The following is a 14,411-nucleotide window of genomic DNA, read 5'->3' as shown; positions in this document are numbered from 1 at the left end:
GATTTTTGCCTCTGCAGGGTAGCACAGTAATGTTATCTAGAATACATAAAAAGAAACAGAAAAAGTGTATTGGCTTTTTCATCAAGCATTGTATTTTGGAACTGAATTCGCTTTAGAGCTTGGTTTTACCTGCCTCATGTCAGAGTGGTATTAACTAGAACGTTCAGCATAAAGGCAGATATTTGTTTCAAGTAGGAAGGTCTCTGCAGTGCTGTCTTTTGCTGTTCCCCACTGGCTGAACATGGTAGCCATCTCGCTTCCAGGTTCTCTTTTGCAGCTTCCCTGCTGTGCCTTCTTCCTCACTCTAGATACTTCCAGCTTGCCAGTCAAGACCTTTTAATTCTTCCTCCTCCCAAATATGGTTCCTTGTAGACCAGCCAACAGCTTTTCAGTTGCTTTTTAGCCCATGAAAGCCAACACCTGCCAACTCTTAAGTGCTCAGAAATTCTAAGATTACCTTAAGAATCTTGTTGTTTATATACTTAATTTATGTTTTAAGTTCCTTTTTTCCATCTTGGATCCAGGTAGGCATGTCTTCAACATTACATCAGAACTATGAAGTCCAGGTGCCTTTGCCTTTCTCTTTTATTAAAAGCATAAATCCTGGCTTAATCACAGGATTTCCAGACTTGAGACTTAAAGAAAAATGCAAAATAGTAGACTCATGCAGTCAAGTTATAATGGTTGAGGGCAATATATTAATATTACTCTTAGTAGTATTACCTGACTCTTTGCTTTCAGGTCTTCAACCACCACTTTGTGAATACAATTCATTAATAATAGGAGAGGTAGAGTGGGGAAGTCAGTTCATGGCGTGGCAGGTAGCAGAGACAGAGGTTGTATGTCTGAGCAATGTAAACACTTTAATCTCTGTGGCATCTCGGTCTCTCTAGTCATCTGCAGGTAGTGGATCTACCATGTGTAGGGCTTTTCCCCTTTCCAAAGTAATTTACCTCCGCTGACTAAAGTGTAATCACATGAGTTTCAGATTAAATGTTTTAATACTGATTTTAGTGTCCCTTTACTGATTTCTTGTGAACTACTGTGTACAGGCCACATTACTTGACTTGAGATCTCTGAACTTAGACAACTTGCAGAGTGCAGTACCGAGGTGGACAGTCAGTCCTTAGCTCTCCTGTGGATGTAAGTATGGAAATACACATAGATAAGTGTACTATAAATCCCTGCAGCCACAGCTGGAGGGGAGCTGAGGACACGCTTCCCTCCTTAATCAGGAGCAACAGACCTCTGCGAAGAGGGGTCTGGGAGCTGCAGGATCCCTTTGCTCCTGCTTGATCCAGCTGCCATCCTCTGATGCGGTATCTCAGCCTGTATATACAACTGTCCTCGGAGGACAGCAGGTGGTTAAATCAAGCTGTTCTTGTTTGGCCCCAGCCCGTAACAAATTGTTCTGTGAGCACCCAAAACGATTGCAATTTCTCTGGGTCTAGCAATAGAGGAGATGACACTGAGGCTCCCCCCCTGCTGGGGGAGCACCGGTGGTTTTCTCTCCCCTCCAGTGAGCTGCCCGCTTTTCCCCTCATTTATATATCTCTGACCACTTTGCACATCTGCTGGATACAGGTGACCATGGCAGTGGGTGCTGGCATGACAGGATGAGGGGCAAGAGATGGGGCAGATGGGGAGGCACCCAGTGGCAAGTCCTGGGTGTCCAAGCCAGGATAGGGGTGTATTCATTCATTTATCATCCCCCCCTGCCTGGGGCACTTCTCCAGCAGCTCAGTCTAACCCATGCTGGGTAAAAGGGAGCAGACCTCAGTCTGGCAGTTTTCATGCAGGGACACCAGGTAGTGTGTCATTCAGCCATCCTGGGGTGGCATTACTAGAGCAGCAGTGGTGATGTTGGTCACAGACTCTGTGTCAGGCTGTGTTTTGGCTGGTCCCTGTGGCTGTTCCAGAGGTGCGAACCATGGGCGCTCTGCTTGGTGAGTCCAGGCTGGTGGTCACTGTACACCCCTTGCTAGCTGCCACCTGTAACCAGCTCACCCCTCTGCATCAGTTTCCCAGCACAGGAGCTGGGCCGATGGTTGGCAGTTACAGTTACTGCTGCTTGTTTCTGTACCCTCCAGGCCAGCCCAGCACCCAGCCGTGACATTATAAATGAGGTGCGTCTTCAAGCTCTGCTGGAATATCAAGGGTAACCTCTGTCTGATGAGCAAGTATATGGAAAGGAAAACTATGATTATGCTTTGAATCACTGCTGGCTCCCTGAACACTGAATTAATCATTCCAAGTGAATTTCAGATATGTAACAATTTGAGGGGCTGGGTAGTGGGCTCTGTTTTTCTTTGGCCTTTTTTTTTTTTCCCTCTTCAGAGGCAAATTTTTCAAAAGCAAGTCTGAAGTATTAACAGTTTTTAAGTACGGTATTTGAAAAAAAAAAACAGTGTCTAGTAAAGACTGTAAGTGTGTCATACAAGGCATTATCTTAACAAGCTCCTTATAGGGACAAATCAATGTCATATTAGTGCCAACTTTCTTCCATTCATTTACTACAGGGGCATCCCTTGCTAGGCAGGCTCCTTGCATTGGTTCCTAGGCAACTGTAATAATATTGCTGCCCGTGTGTGTCAGGCATTGATTGCCTTTGGGGCTTTTTTTGTGTTGTAAGTGAACACTGGCTAGTCCGTTTTCCTTTTCTTTGTGTTCTGCTAAAATCTCTGAGAGTTTTGAAGGGCGCATCTGTGATATTCACAGCTGAGCAATTCAGAAATACTTGCAGACAAGCACATGTGCATAGCATGGGATGGTGATCATGCTGGAATCCCTAGGCAAGGCTTACCTCCACTACTGTGGTTCACTCGTTGGGGATTTTTAATAGCCAAGTTACAGGTGGCTTAGTATTTTGGATGCTTAGTGAATACATAGAATCATCTAAAGAAAACATAATGAACACCCCCGTTTTATCTTGTTTTTACTCTGCATGGAGGAAAAGAAAAAGAACTGAAGAGTTCTAGTCAATGAAGGGTTCAGCCCTAAACCAAATCCTTACTGAAATTCCTTTCAAAGGATTACTCGAGCAAATGTGTGCAAGGCCTGGCACAGAGGAAGTGGGGTTTTTAAATGAAAAAATGTATAAAATTACAAGAGAAGGGTTGGTGGGTGAATATGATGCTGCCGTGAGACAGCAGAGCTCTTTGCCCTTCTCAACTCTTCTAAGAGCTCCTGGTTGACCTTGAGCAAGTCAGTTCACCTCTTGTTTCCTGTTTGTGAGGTGGGAATGGCAGTATATCTGTCATCCACCGTTTGTTCATTTCAGGTACAAACAGCATAACCAAGAGGTGCTTTGATTCCCCACTTGGTGTTTGGAAGCTAAACAGCTACAACCCATGTACGTAGTACTGAAGCTGTCCTAATAAACCTTGCTACTCATGCTGGTCAGTCTGTTAACCTGTAAGGTTCCTAGGAAACAAATAAAACTCTCATTCAGAGGATATCCTGGGCCACCAGTTGATCATCCCTGGTTTATTTTGTCTGCTTCAGACAGAAGGTCTTTGAGGCCTCTTTGTGTTGCATCCTCCTCTTCGGACACCTGATCTTACCCATGGGCACCTAAATGGGTGGTGCAGTATAGAGGAGAAATACGAGTTTAATCAATTGATTGTGCAGAATCTAGAATTACTTGAGCCATAAGCCTGTGAAATACATGTGGGAAGCATGAGAAGAATTTGCTAGGATGTGCAAGTTACCAAATACTGATATGTATATGTTTCGAATGCCCAGACTTAATGGCAGATACTAACATTTGTATTTCCCCAGCGTACAAGGAATGATTTTATGCTTTTAATGTAGAAAGGCTTTTCTTTTGTAACTAGTAATGATAGCATTATAATGCCTGTCTGACTGTGGAGAGCTTTGCCTTGCCTTTTCTCTCTTAACACTTTTCAGTGCAACGGAAATTATTTAGAGGATTGAATAATTCTCTGCATTTTTCTTACTTTGGTGTTCAAACAAGTAAAACATCCTTAAAACATAAAAACACCCCCTATAGTCTCAACAGAAATTGAGTTTGTCAGGAAAAAGAAAAAGACAGAGAAAACACTGAAACAGAGGGGAAGCTATGTCAGATGCCTTCTTAGAAGACTGAAAGTCTATAGAAAAACAACATGCGATGTTCACCAATTCTTCAAATAATGTTTGAAAAATAGCAAGATGCTGTTAATGTGCAGTATCGCAATATCATTCGTTAAAGAAGGAAACATGAAAGGCCTGAATGGCTATGGGCTCATCAGCTTATTATCAGTGGTGTATAGTAGTCTCACAAAAGATGCAGGGACTTTTTGGCCTCTAGCCAAAGAAGAAATCAAGATTCAGAAATAGTACCTGAACTGTGAATTACCTACGACAACAACAAGAATTAACGGAAAGACAACTAAGTGCAGTGAACTATTACATGAGCCTTTTGTAGACTACAAAATGTACTTTTTTTTTCTCCAGAGAAATAAAAGCATTGTGGAATACTGAGGCTTGAAAACAACCCTAAAGAAAAACTGTCAAATTCACATATGGAGATAAAATTAGATGTCAGTGTTAAATATGAAGCAATCTGTTTGTAATATTCTAAGGAGTATAATTTTGGTGGGATTTTTGGTATCACTGGAAAATTTCTCACAGTGAGATTAGGAATGGTCGACCTGTTGACATTTCCAGGGTCAGTTAAGACTGTATTTGATATGATGAAAAGCAAAGCTGTAGATGACTTGGGGTAGTATAGCTCCATCACTTTAAAGGAGGGAGTAACTTACCATTAGCACAAAGGCAGAGCAAGATCAGCACTGTCCTGCCGCCCTGGTGACTGAGTTGCTTTAGCAGTGAGGGGATACAAGCATGTAGTGAAGGCCGATCCAGGTATCCTCTCTACCTGTCCCTACGGAGAGCAAGAGGCAGCTTTGTTCTCCAACTCAGAGCACCATTCTTCCAGGCTGCTGCTTTTTTGTCGTCTGCATCCTGCAGTTGGGGCTGGGAGTACGTCATCCTTCACTGGAGAAAGCAGAAAACAGGTCTTCAGAGCAGCAGTCAGGGGTGGGGGCACCAGAATGGGCCAGCAATGGTCACGATGGCTGCCAGTGCAGTGGACTGTGAGATCCAGGGCTGGCTGTTTGCACTGCCTCTGATTAGTGCTTGATAGTGGGGGGTCCTGGTCCTTCAGCTATCACACCAGCTCTAAAATGTAACAGTGCAGACATTTCTTCTCTCTTGTTTGGTTCTGAGTGATGTGAGAGAACTTTGTTAATTATTTTCCACTGAGCTTATTTCTGAAAAATGAATTAATATTAATTTAAACACCATCAATCTTAGTTTTCTCTACTCATGGCCTTTGACTGGGAGAGCAGTGGCGTCTCCTCTCTCATCCTGCTCCATCCATTTCAGCAGCAATTTCTGGTAAGTTTTGTCACCTCCATGTGTGTTGTGGAGAAATACTGAGTGAGCGTAGGGAGTGGCAATGTGAGAGCACAAAATTACACTCCTCATCAATCATTACCCTCTAGCAACTTCCAGGGCACTGCAAATTGCTGACTAACAAGGGAGAATTAGCTTGATAAAATCACCATTAGTGTCAGTTCAGAATGACGTAAAGTTTTAAAGACACTGCTGTCCTCTCTGTCTCTCCCTGATCCATTAGTGTGTCTGTTCACGGAGATCCCAATCCGGCAAAGCACGTAAGCACATGCTTAATTGTAGGTAGATCAGTAATTCCAAGGAAATCACTGGGATATGAGTCTTAAGCATGTGTTTATGTGCTTCACTGGATCAGGGCCATAACACATAGTCTCTGAGCAAAGAAATGATAAATATCTCTGTGTGAGCCAGTTTCTTGATTCAAAACCAGATTTAGACTTACTAGCTGGACTTAGAAATAGGACAGTCAAGTTTTACTGCAAGAGAACATAGAAGTTAGTAGATATGCGGCATTATACTTAGCCTCTTTAACCTTCCTTTTCTTACTTGTTATCTGAGTTTTATCAGTTTATGCTAGCTAGAAATGTGCCCCTCTAAACCTCTGCATACCCTTCTCAAAGCTCTGCAGTTACATTTAGACCATGTTTGGACCTATGCATAGAACTTGAAGTGCAGCCAAATCAGGAACAGTTCTTTAAAAGTTACAGGTGAGATGCAGATGCAGCTAATATAGCTAACAGGTTGTATTAGCTTATGGACTTCTCTCAGCGTTGCCAGACTGCATGCCAAATGCTACAGTTTGCCTTATGGCTTCTCAGTGTTTGGGGTTTGCTTCTTCATGATTTCAATTTTTCTTCACAGTCTTGAAGACAAGAACCTTATTTCTAAGAAAAAAAAAAAAAAAAAAACACAGCAAAAAAACCTGAAAGAAAACAAACAAAAAACCCACTAAAGATATAGCAATGGACACTTGGATTCTCATATTGTAATTTGACTACAATAGCTGCAAAAAAGGAAAAGTGCAAGGCATTTCAAGACTTCCCACGGAATCACCAGGGTGACCAGTGCCCCTCATTTGTATTTCAAGTTTGCTCTAAAATTTGATGGTTCGTTGTTTTCATTATTTGGTTATCCAACTGGAATCTAAGACTGTGTACCTCTGACACTGTCATCCTTTTATTTTTTTCATTTGGTTACTAAGCTGTAGTGACTTAACTCATCACTACAGATAGATATTTGCATTGAAAGTCCAAGAATGTCCAACTGTTTAATTGTAGCCCGCTCCATGATCACCAGATGTTTCATTCCTCCACAGCCATCTGGAACTTTATCTGCTGTGACCTTACCTCCATTGTCTCAGAGTGCCCCAAAAGTAATCCAGTCATCTTGTTTGAGCAGTTGATTTGTTCGAAGTCATAATATCACATTTGAGAACAGAATAGCACAGCTTTGAATGCCAGAAGCTATAACTGTGTTGATCTAGTCTGACCTTCCACAGGAGACAGAGCAGAAAATATCACCTACCTCTGTTTCATTTTGTACTTTGTGGAATGACTTCTTCTGCTATTGAAGTGGACTGTACTTTACTCTTTTCAGAACAGCTGACCACTGGAACTCCAATGAGGAAAATGTCATATCTTGGCTGTTGCAAATGCTGAAATATATCTTAATGGAAATGAATATTGTTACTCTTCATTCACAGATCAAAGCAGCAAACTTGTCTTTCATAAAACAAAACTGATGTCTATTTGGTGATAGACCTGAATGCTAGTTAGTAAGAAGATAAGTATTAATCCTTCTAAAAATTTCTGTCTGTGAAGCAGAAGTGCTGGGACAGATTCTCAGCAACTGCAAATGGATGCAAGTCAGCTTACTTTAGTGGTCCTGAGTAGCTTTACACCAGCAGAGGTGTGGGCAAGCCAGTGTCTTTTGCAACTCCGCTCTTTTGAAACATAGCGCTCTTTCAGCTACCAGAACTGTTTGAAGGAATGTCTACTGCCCACAATCATGTGAAGTCCATTGCATGCTCTGGTCCTATTTTGTCATTCAATTTTGACACTGATTTGTGTTTGCAGGTGTGAAAGCTGTGGTGCTGTCTTCCACTCTGAGTGCAAAGTGAAGGCTGTACCATGCCCCAGGTGTGTGCGTAAAGAATTGCAGAAGAAGCAGAAATCCTTCTGGAGGCAACTGAATATGGACGAAAACTTCGAGGAGTCTTGCAACATGTTTGAATTGTCATATCAGAACACATGAGTTCTTTAAAGCAGTGGCCAGCCTGAAGTGAATCCCTTTCCCAGCTGCCAGCTCAAGCAACTTCTCAGCTTAGCCAGGCAGAAGTCTTTTGCAAAATAATATCTGACCTTTTTCATCTGTGAATAGCAGCTGCCAAAGTGGCCATAAAGCCTTGTTGGCTTTGAAATACCAATGGCTAAACTGCATTTTGCGTTGAAGTCCAGCTGCTAGCTCTCATACAAAATGTGGTTTACTTGAAATGCTTTAGGTCTAGCTAATTAAGCACCCAACTTTTTCTTTTCCACCTCTGGAGAAGACTTCCTCAAGGCAGAAAATATTTTCTGCCATGACCACATTATTTTTTATGTTGTTCATTTAGAATTGATGAATCATCTACTTATTTATGTGGATTATTTATTTATTATTAGCCTTGGCAGAGGTTCTGGTGAGGTGTTTCACAGAACCCAATAGGCCAGGAATGATTTTAAACCCACCTGCTCCGTCTGATGTGGACACATGGTTCCATTTCCTCATGTTTCCAGAGAGCTATATTTAAAGGATCAGTGCATTTACATATCACTCCTCCCTGAGGAAAGAAAAGTATCTCCCATCAAACCTTATGCAGGGTGCTTGCAAACAGAAGATGCAGAATAATTCCTTCAGCTGTGTTTATAGATTTATAACCACCCCAGTGAACTATTCCATACACAGCTAAGCAGGGACTTGCTACTGTTTTTGTTCAGGCTGCATATATTGGTTAAGCTCTGTCACCGAAGTCCATTGAGTTTTGCGCTGGTTATTCTTGCTCTGTGTGAGGCCATGTCTTCATCTCCAGTAACATGGTGTTGTTTTTTAACGTCCTGCTAGTCTCACGTTTTAAGGCATTTTACATGTTCACATTGGTTTTGTTTTTATTTCGTGAAGTTTACTTCAGATGTTTCTCTAACCTGAAGCTGTTAGAGCGAAAGTCAGGAAAGTGGTCTTGCCCATGTTAGTTAGAAAATACCTCCAAAATTGTGAAACACTAGTTTGCTGTGTTCATGTGCAACTTGTGTCCTGCACCCTCTGCAAGCTCTAAGGGCTTTTATACTTCTGTAGTGGTGGAGAGTGAAGTTCCTCGAGGTATGGTTCTGCTCCACACACCTGGAACACAGGGAAGCGTTAAACATGGTGAATTACATACATTGTGGAAGGGGGGTACATGATGGGTTTAACTGCAGAGGTGTTATGTCATCACTGGCAGTATGTTTAATTCATTGTGGCTTCACCTCCTGTGAGCACTTAGGGATTGTCCTCCCTCCAGTCCACATTCTTAACTCTTTCTCCAGACCCTGCAGTAATACGTGTATTGCATACATATGAAAGCATTCACATATATATATATATATGCACACACGCATACATCTATATACAGAAAGCAAATATGGTTTCAGGAGAAAAAAGCCAGTCACATGCATGTGTATTTTTCCTCTCCTCTCACGTAGGTTTGTGAAAATGCAGAATACTGATCTTTGCTTCCTATATAATCTGTAGGCTGTTGTATTCAAGGCAGAAAGCAGTCTTGATCATTGAAGCACCTCACTAATTGCTGAAGTATTTTAAATAAAAGGACAGGGTACATCATGCTTACATTAAAAGGGTAGAATGCTACAACAAATTGCCTTGTACTGGAGTATAAGAGGCTTTTCCAGCCTCCAGTCAAAAAAGTAGCTGAATCTGAGCTTTCTCAAATTTGAGTGCAACTACTATATATATAGAAGCATGTTTATATCTGTACACATTAGACAACCAGTGCCTTTCTTTTCCAAAGTCCTTCTCTCAGTGGGATTCTTTGGAAGGAAGTGAGGGTTTTTCCGTGTTCTTGGCAAAGTAGTATAGGGTTCCTCGTATTTAATAAACCTGGGGAATCATGCACCTTTGTCACTGAAATTAATACTTCCCCTACACAGCAGTGTCTCTGTCTCAGCTCACTGTTCCTCATGTGAAATGAGTTGCTTTTGGCTATCATCCTTAACGATACAATCTTCCTTGCAAGTCCATTCCCATGTGAAGAATTCCCTGCATGTTCACAAATGCAAACACTGGGGAAGTATTGTGGAATTAGTCATGCAAACAGGAACTGCAGTGGTACTGGCTGAATAAACAGTACGCTCCCATGTTTTTCAGCATGTGTCACTACAGCTAGTCCTGTGGCAAAGCCAGTAGCTCTGCAAGCATCAGAATCTGGCAGGTACTATTTTGAATTAGCTCTAGACATAATGGTGGGTCATTAAAGAAAAAAAGGTGATGTTTTTCATATCATTATGCTTTAGTATTTGAGATACCTTACAGCACTGATTCATGTCCAGCTTGGTTTAGAGAAGGCTGCTTGTGTACACTGTCAAAAACCTATGGAGTCAAGGAATCAAGGTTCAGACATTGCAAACTGTTAGTTACTTTGACAGATGCCCTGATCTCCAAAGTACCGGTTGTGCGGGTGGTTAGATATTCTTGTTGAATTCTGGAATAACAGCATAGGCAGCATTGGAGTTACTCTGGGTTTGCACAGGTAGTACAGAGCAGTTTCTTTGCTAACAGAGATTTACAGAAAAAAAAGAGTATGATGTCGGCAAAACTGCTGGAATTAGTCATGGGTCTGGAACCACCACTGTTAGTAAGGACAAAGAGCAAAAGTGTGTTGTTACGATATGCTGGCAGTACCCAAAACTTTATGTAAAAGGATACTGTACAATACAGATCAGATTCATTTCTTTAAAATCCAATGTTGCTGTAAACAAGCCAGTTCCTAAAATGGATACGCATTCATTGATTTCTACTTTGAAAAAGGAAGATAGCTTCTCATGGTGGCTAGAAGAGCAGACTGTAATGTGGAAGATGCTTTCCTCTCAGGGATGCCTAGCTCCTATCCAAAACAAGTTATTCCATACAAATGGGTAAGATAAAGTCTTCTGTCACTGCTTTTCATAAGCATAATGAAAGGCTTGATCCTGCCCTCTGAAGGTGCCCATGCAGTAGAAACAAGCCCTATTCATTTTCTGGAGTGCGTGGCAAAAGAATAAACTGAAACTACTGTTCACATTACTAACTCTCAAAAAGACCCAACTCTAAAAGGAAAGTTTTCCTGGAATAGCAATCTGCTAGCAGGAGATTCAGCCTGGGGTTCTGTAGGTGGTTTGGGTTTCGGACAATGCTGTACCCTTGTGTGGTTGTCTCTGCTGTGTTCATAGTGCTGCATGCTGGTCCCCTGCTACTCTTTTCCCATTCTGCAGCCCATAGCCTGCACGTGGCTCAGTTCTGTGGGCTTCTGGGTGGGCATCAGCTGGAAAAGTACCTGGGGTCTTTCCAGATTGCACAACTCTCTCCCCACACACACAGAGGTGAAATTATCTATTAGTATTTCTAGTCTTGTCCTACCCATGCATGATATAAATTTGAACAATAGCATTTCATTGTGAATCAAGAATAAAACATGCTGTTTGTCTCCTACACAGAGAAGGTGCTTTCATAGCTGACGGAGGAGGAATTGATCTGTACATCCAGTTACTGCTTTTGCTTGTACAGAGCTTGTAATCGGTGTAGAAATAGGGCCCTTCACTGCAGTGGACTATAGGTGGACCCTATATAACTACTTAGAAACTTCCCATCTCAGTTTAGTTAGTCTAAGATTATTTTAATCTAAGACATTGTAGAGATCCTTATTCAAGTCTTTTTTCCTCTTTACCCTTACTCTCTAGCTTTCCTTTAATGGGAAGAAGGACCTACCTAGGGGGTGCAAATTGCAGCTTTTTTAATCAACCTATAAAAAGAGAAATTTGAATCTCTTATGTAGAAATCTTTCTACTGCTTTTTTTTGTCTGTCTTGGATGATGAAAAGTGATGGTTTTGTGATGTGACACAATATTCTGTCTGACACATACCAATATGAGCTCATTGCTGGGATGATAGGAATTGGCAGTTGTGAGGGTTTCCTAGATAAGTGAGAGAGGGTGCTTTTTGGTGAGGAACTTGAGTTTTGCACAATACTCCACAGGCTCTGATGGCACTGTTAGGAGTGAATGATCAGGGTACCTCTAGAGCTCTGCTTGTCAAGACTTCTCTTAATATCAGGATACTGTATGTATTATAATGGATTGATGATGTCGTCCTGAAAGACAAAAAAAAAAAAAAACAGTAGAGGATGTCTGTTTACAGTGAAAGGGGGAAGCTGCACAGTTGTATTTTGCTTTTTCCTTGTAGCAACAGAAGCCACTGAGTTTCCCAGGCTTCCCAAGGACATGGCCTGAATTGCAGCCAACTGTTGATATGGATAAAAGAAATGTAATCGAATAATTACCATAATCTTCTCGCTTTTTTTTTTGCTGCTCAGCTGCAAGCCAGTCCCTCCTCTCTCTCACACTGTCTCTATCCCTGTCTTTGCTCACAGTGCTGAGCCTACAGCTAGACTTTGAGCTTCATAGCTCATTGTGTTGCTTTTGAACCAGTCGAGTCTGATCATTCTCTCCTTCGTAATTTGCCTTCCAATTTTCCCTTCCCAGTAGGAGTGCCTTACAGTACTGTATATTAGTGTCTATCTTCCTGTTTTGGATTTCTTGATTGAATCTGCTGTTCGATTAACTTGTAGGCTTAAACTGGAACTCTCCCGTGGCTGCGCATGCTCTTTTGCAGGGACAGCTGAGTAAATCAGTTTGCTTGTTCTGCCCTCATGAAGTGAACTCTATAGGCTGCATATACCAGCTCTGAAGACACCAAGCTGCATTGAAACCCCTCACTTTTGCTCAGTTTGGTGCCTTAAATTTTCAAAAGTGAAGAATTTTGTCAGGAATGCTCTGCCATGATGCAGCATGTTTGGCATTGGAGCTCGAAACCCTTGCTCATGGCAATTTCCATCTTGCTAGGAGTGGTGACTATAAAATTTGTTTATTATCTATGCTTTGAGAGGAAAATATGAAAAAGGATAGCATGGAGATGGCGTTGTTTTTTATTACCTATATTTTGGAGACTAGCTGGGCTTCTGTTCAGCCAGAAATGCAGTTGTGCTTATGTGAGACCTTCAGGACCTGTGCCTATATAATGATGGCAAGCACTGGGCATTAAAACAGGATCAGGTCACATGCAACTTTGCTCTTCCTGGAACCACTGGCCAGTCCACACCACATGGTGAGGGACTCCCATACGGTGCTCCCTACCCGCATGCACAGCTGGGCCCAGTGCTGTGGAAGTGAAGGCATTTCCTCAAAGCTTAATTTTAATGCAGCCTGGTTCCCTGAAGGCTAACCCAGTGAGGGTTTGGTCAGCATTACCTTAGAGAGCGGGTTAACCTGCTTAAATTTTAGCATTATTTGCTAAAGTATGTGGCTGACTCTTGCAGCGTGTGTCAGCCCTGGACACATGTCCAAACTGACTGTGATCTTATAAGTCCACGTTTGACACCAGTAGCAAGAATCCCCTTTGACAATGGCAGCACTGTCGCTGCATTTTAGCAGTGTAGTGAGGAGGCAGCCTGGGTGATAATGTGCAAAGTCCTTCTTTACTTGAAAACCCTGGTGTGCACACACTGGCTTGGGTCATATCTTAAAATCCCAATTTCATCAAATTCCTTAGGGTGGCCATTAATTCAAATCACAAAGATGCCACTTGTGGGCAGCATCAGAGAAATCCAGGCCTGGAAAGCTATCAGCTGTCTAGGACCGAAGTGTATTAGGCCTCATCTACATGCACAAGTGTCAGTAGCTCATTTATTTATTTGTGTCTAATCCACATGTTAAACCAATATAAATTCTTGAATACACAGCGTTGTTTTGGTGAAGAAAGGATTTGTTTCAGTTTTGCTTATGTACTTGTCCGCAAAGTCAATCTTGCTTAAACTAAAGCGTGCTTTCAGACTGATTTTTGATGGCATTGATACCTGTAGTATCAGGTTAGCTTATACAAGTCCCTTTTATACCTGAGCTAAGCAAAAGTAAGAATTCATGAGCAAAATATGTGTTTGAAGGGTTTTAAGTGATAAAGGCAGCTTCCAAATCAACTTTAGTTCAGTCGAGGCAGTTAGAAGCTGGGGGAAGCCAAGCGTGAGCAGCAGAGCGCAGTGGCTGATACTGTCCCTGTCAGCCTGGGCTTTCCTTCCCACCAGAGCATGAGCTCACCTGCAGCACTTGCAATGGATTTTAGCGTCACTGGCAGCGCACCCTGAGTTTTTGGAAAAAGCATTACATGTGTGCGTTATTCTGTTAACTTACTGGTAACATCATTGTGTGCATTTCATTGTTCTTGTGTTTACATTGCATTTTTTTACTTTTGACAAGGATTTTTTTAAATTATCTGCAACTACTAGGCAATAGTCTTAATTTATTATTGATGTGTAATAATGTTATAATTTAAATTCAGTGAGTTGAATTGCTTGTTGACACTTGAGCAGGGTTTATTTGGGTTCACTTGTGACAGCATCAGAGCACCAGTCCCTCATGTATAAAGGCAACTCTCAATAAACACTAAAAAAAAAGTTACTCGTCCTTTTTTAATTTGCTTTCTGGTGGGTACTGCACCATGGGTAGGACAAGCTTTGAAATAGTGCTAGTTTCCTTAAAAACGCTTATCTGCTGGTGAAAGTCTTCCAAATTGAAGCAAATTGTGATGTTTACTGCTCCTGAGTCTGAGCCAGGAGGTCTCTGGAAATACTGTCAGTGACTGCATCAGGCTTTTTGGGTTTGGATTCCCAGTTAAATCTCTTGGTTTTTTGAAGGCCAAATACCTGAATTTTT

The 14,411-nt window shown here is 41.8% G+C and overlaps 1 protein-coding gene across 2 annotated transcripts in view; it reads left to right on the top strand.

Moving 5' to 3' along the window:
* Positions 1-14,411, top strand: part of PLEKHM3 (pleckstrin homology domain containing M3) — a 137,048-nt gene that overhangs the window by 90,111 nt on the left and 32,526 nt on the right. The window contains exon 8 of one of the 2 annotated variants that reach the window (XM_074829389.1): positions 7,497-14,152. The exons of the other annotated variant lie outside the window; for it this stretch is intronic. Coding sequence (XP_074685490.1) covers positions 7,497-7,674 — 178 coding nt within the window. The 3' untranslated portion in view covers positions 7,675-14,152. Of the gene's footprint in view, positions 1-7,496; positions 14,153-14,411 lie in introns of those variants that run through there. 2 annotated transcript variants of the gene reach the window in all.

The sequence above is a fragment of the Strix aluco genome, chromosome 6 (genome assembly GCF_031877795.1).
Source record: "Strix aluco isolate bStrAlu1 chromosome 6, bStrAlu1.hap1, whole genome shotgun sequence".
NCBI classification, from domain to species: domain Eukaryota; kingdom Metazoa; phylum Chordata; class Aves; order Strigiformes; family Strigidae; genus Strix; species Strix aluco.
The sequence above is the reverse complement of the archived record's forward strand: the minus strand, read 5'-3'. Positions and strand labels throughout refer to the sequence as shown.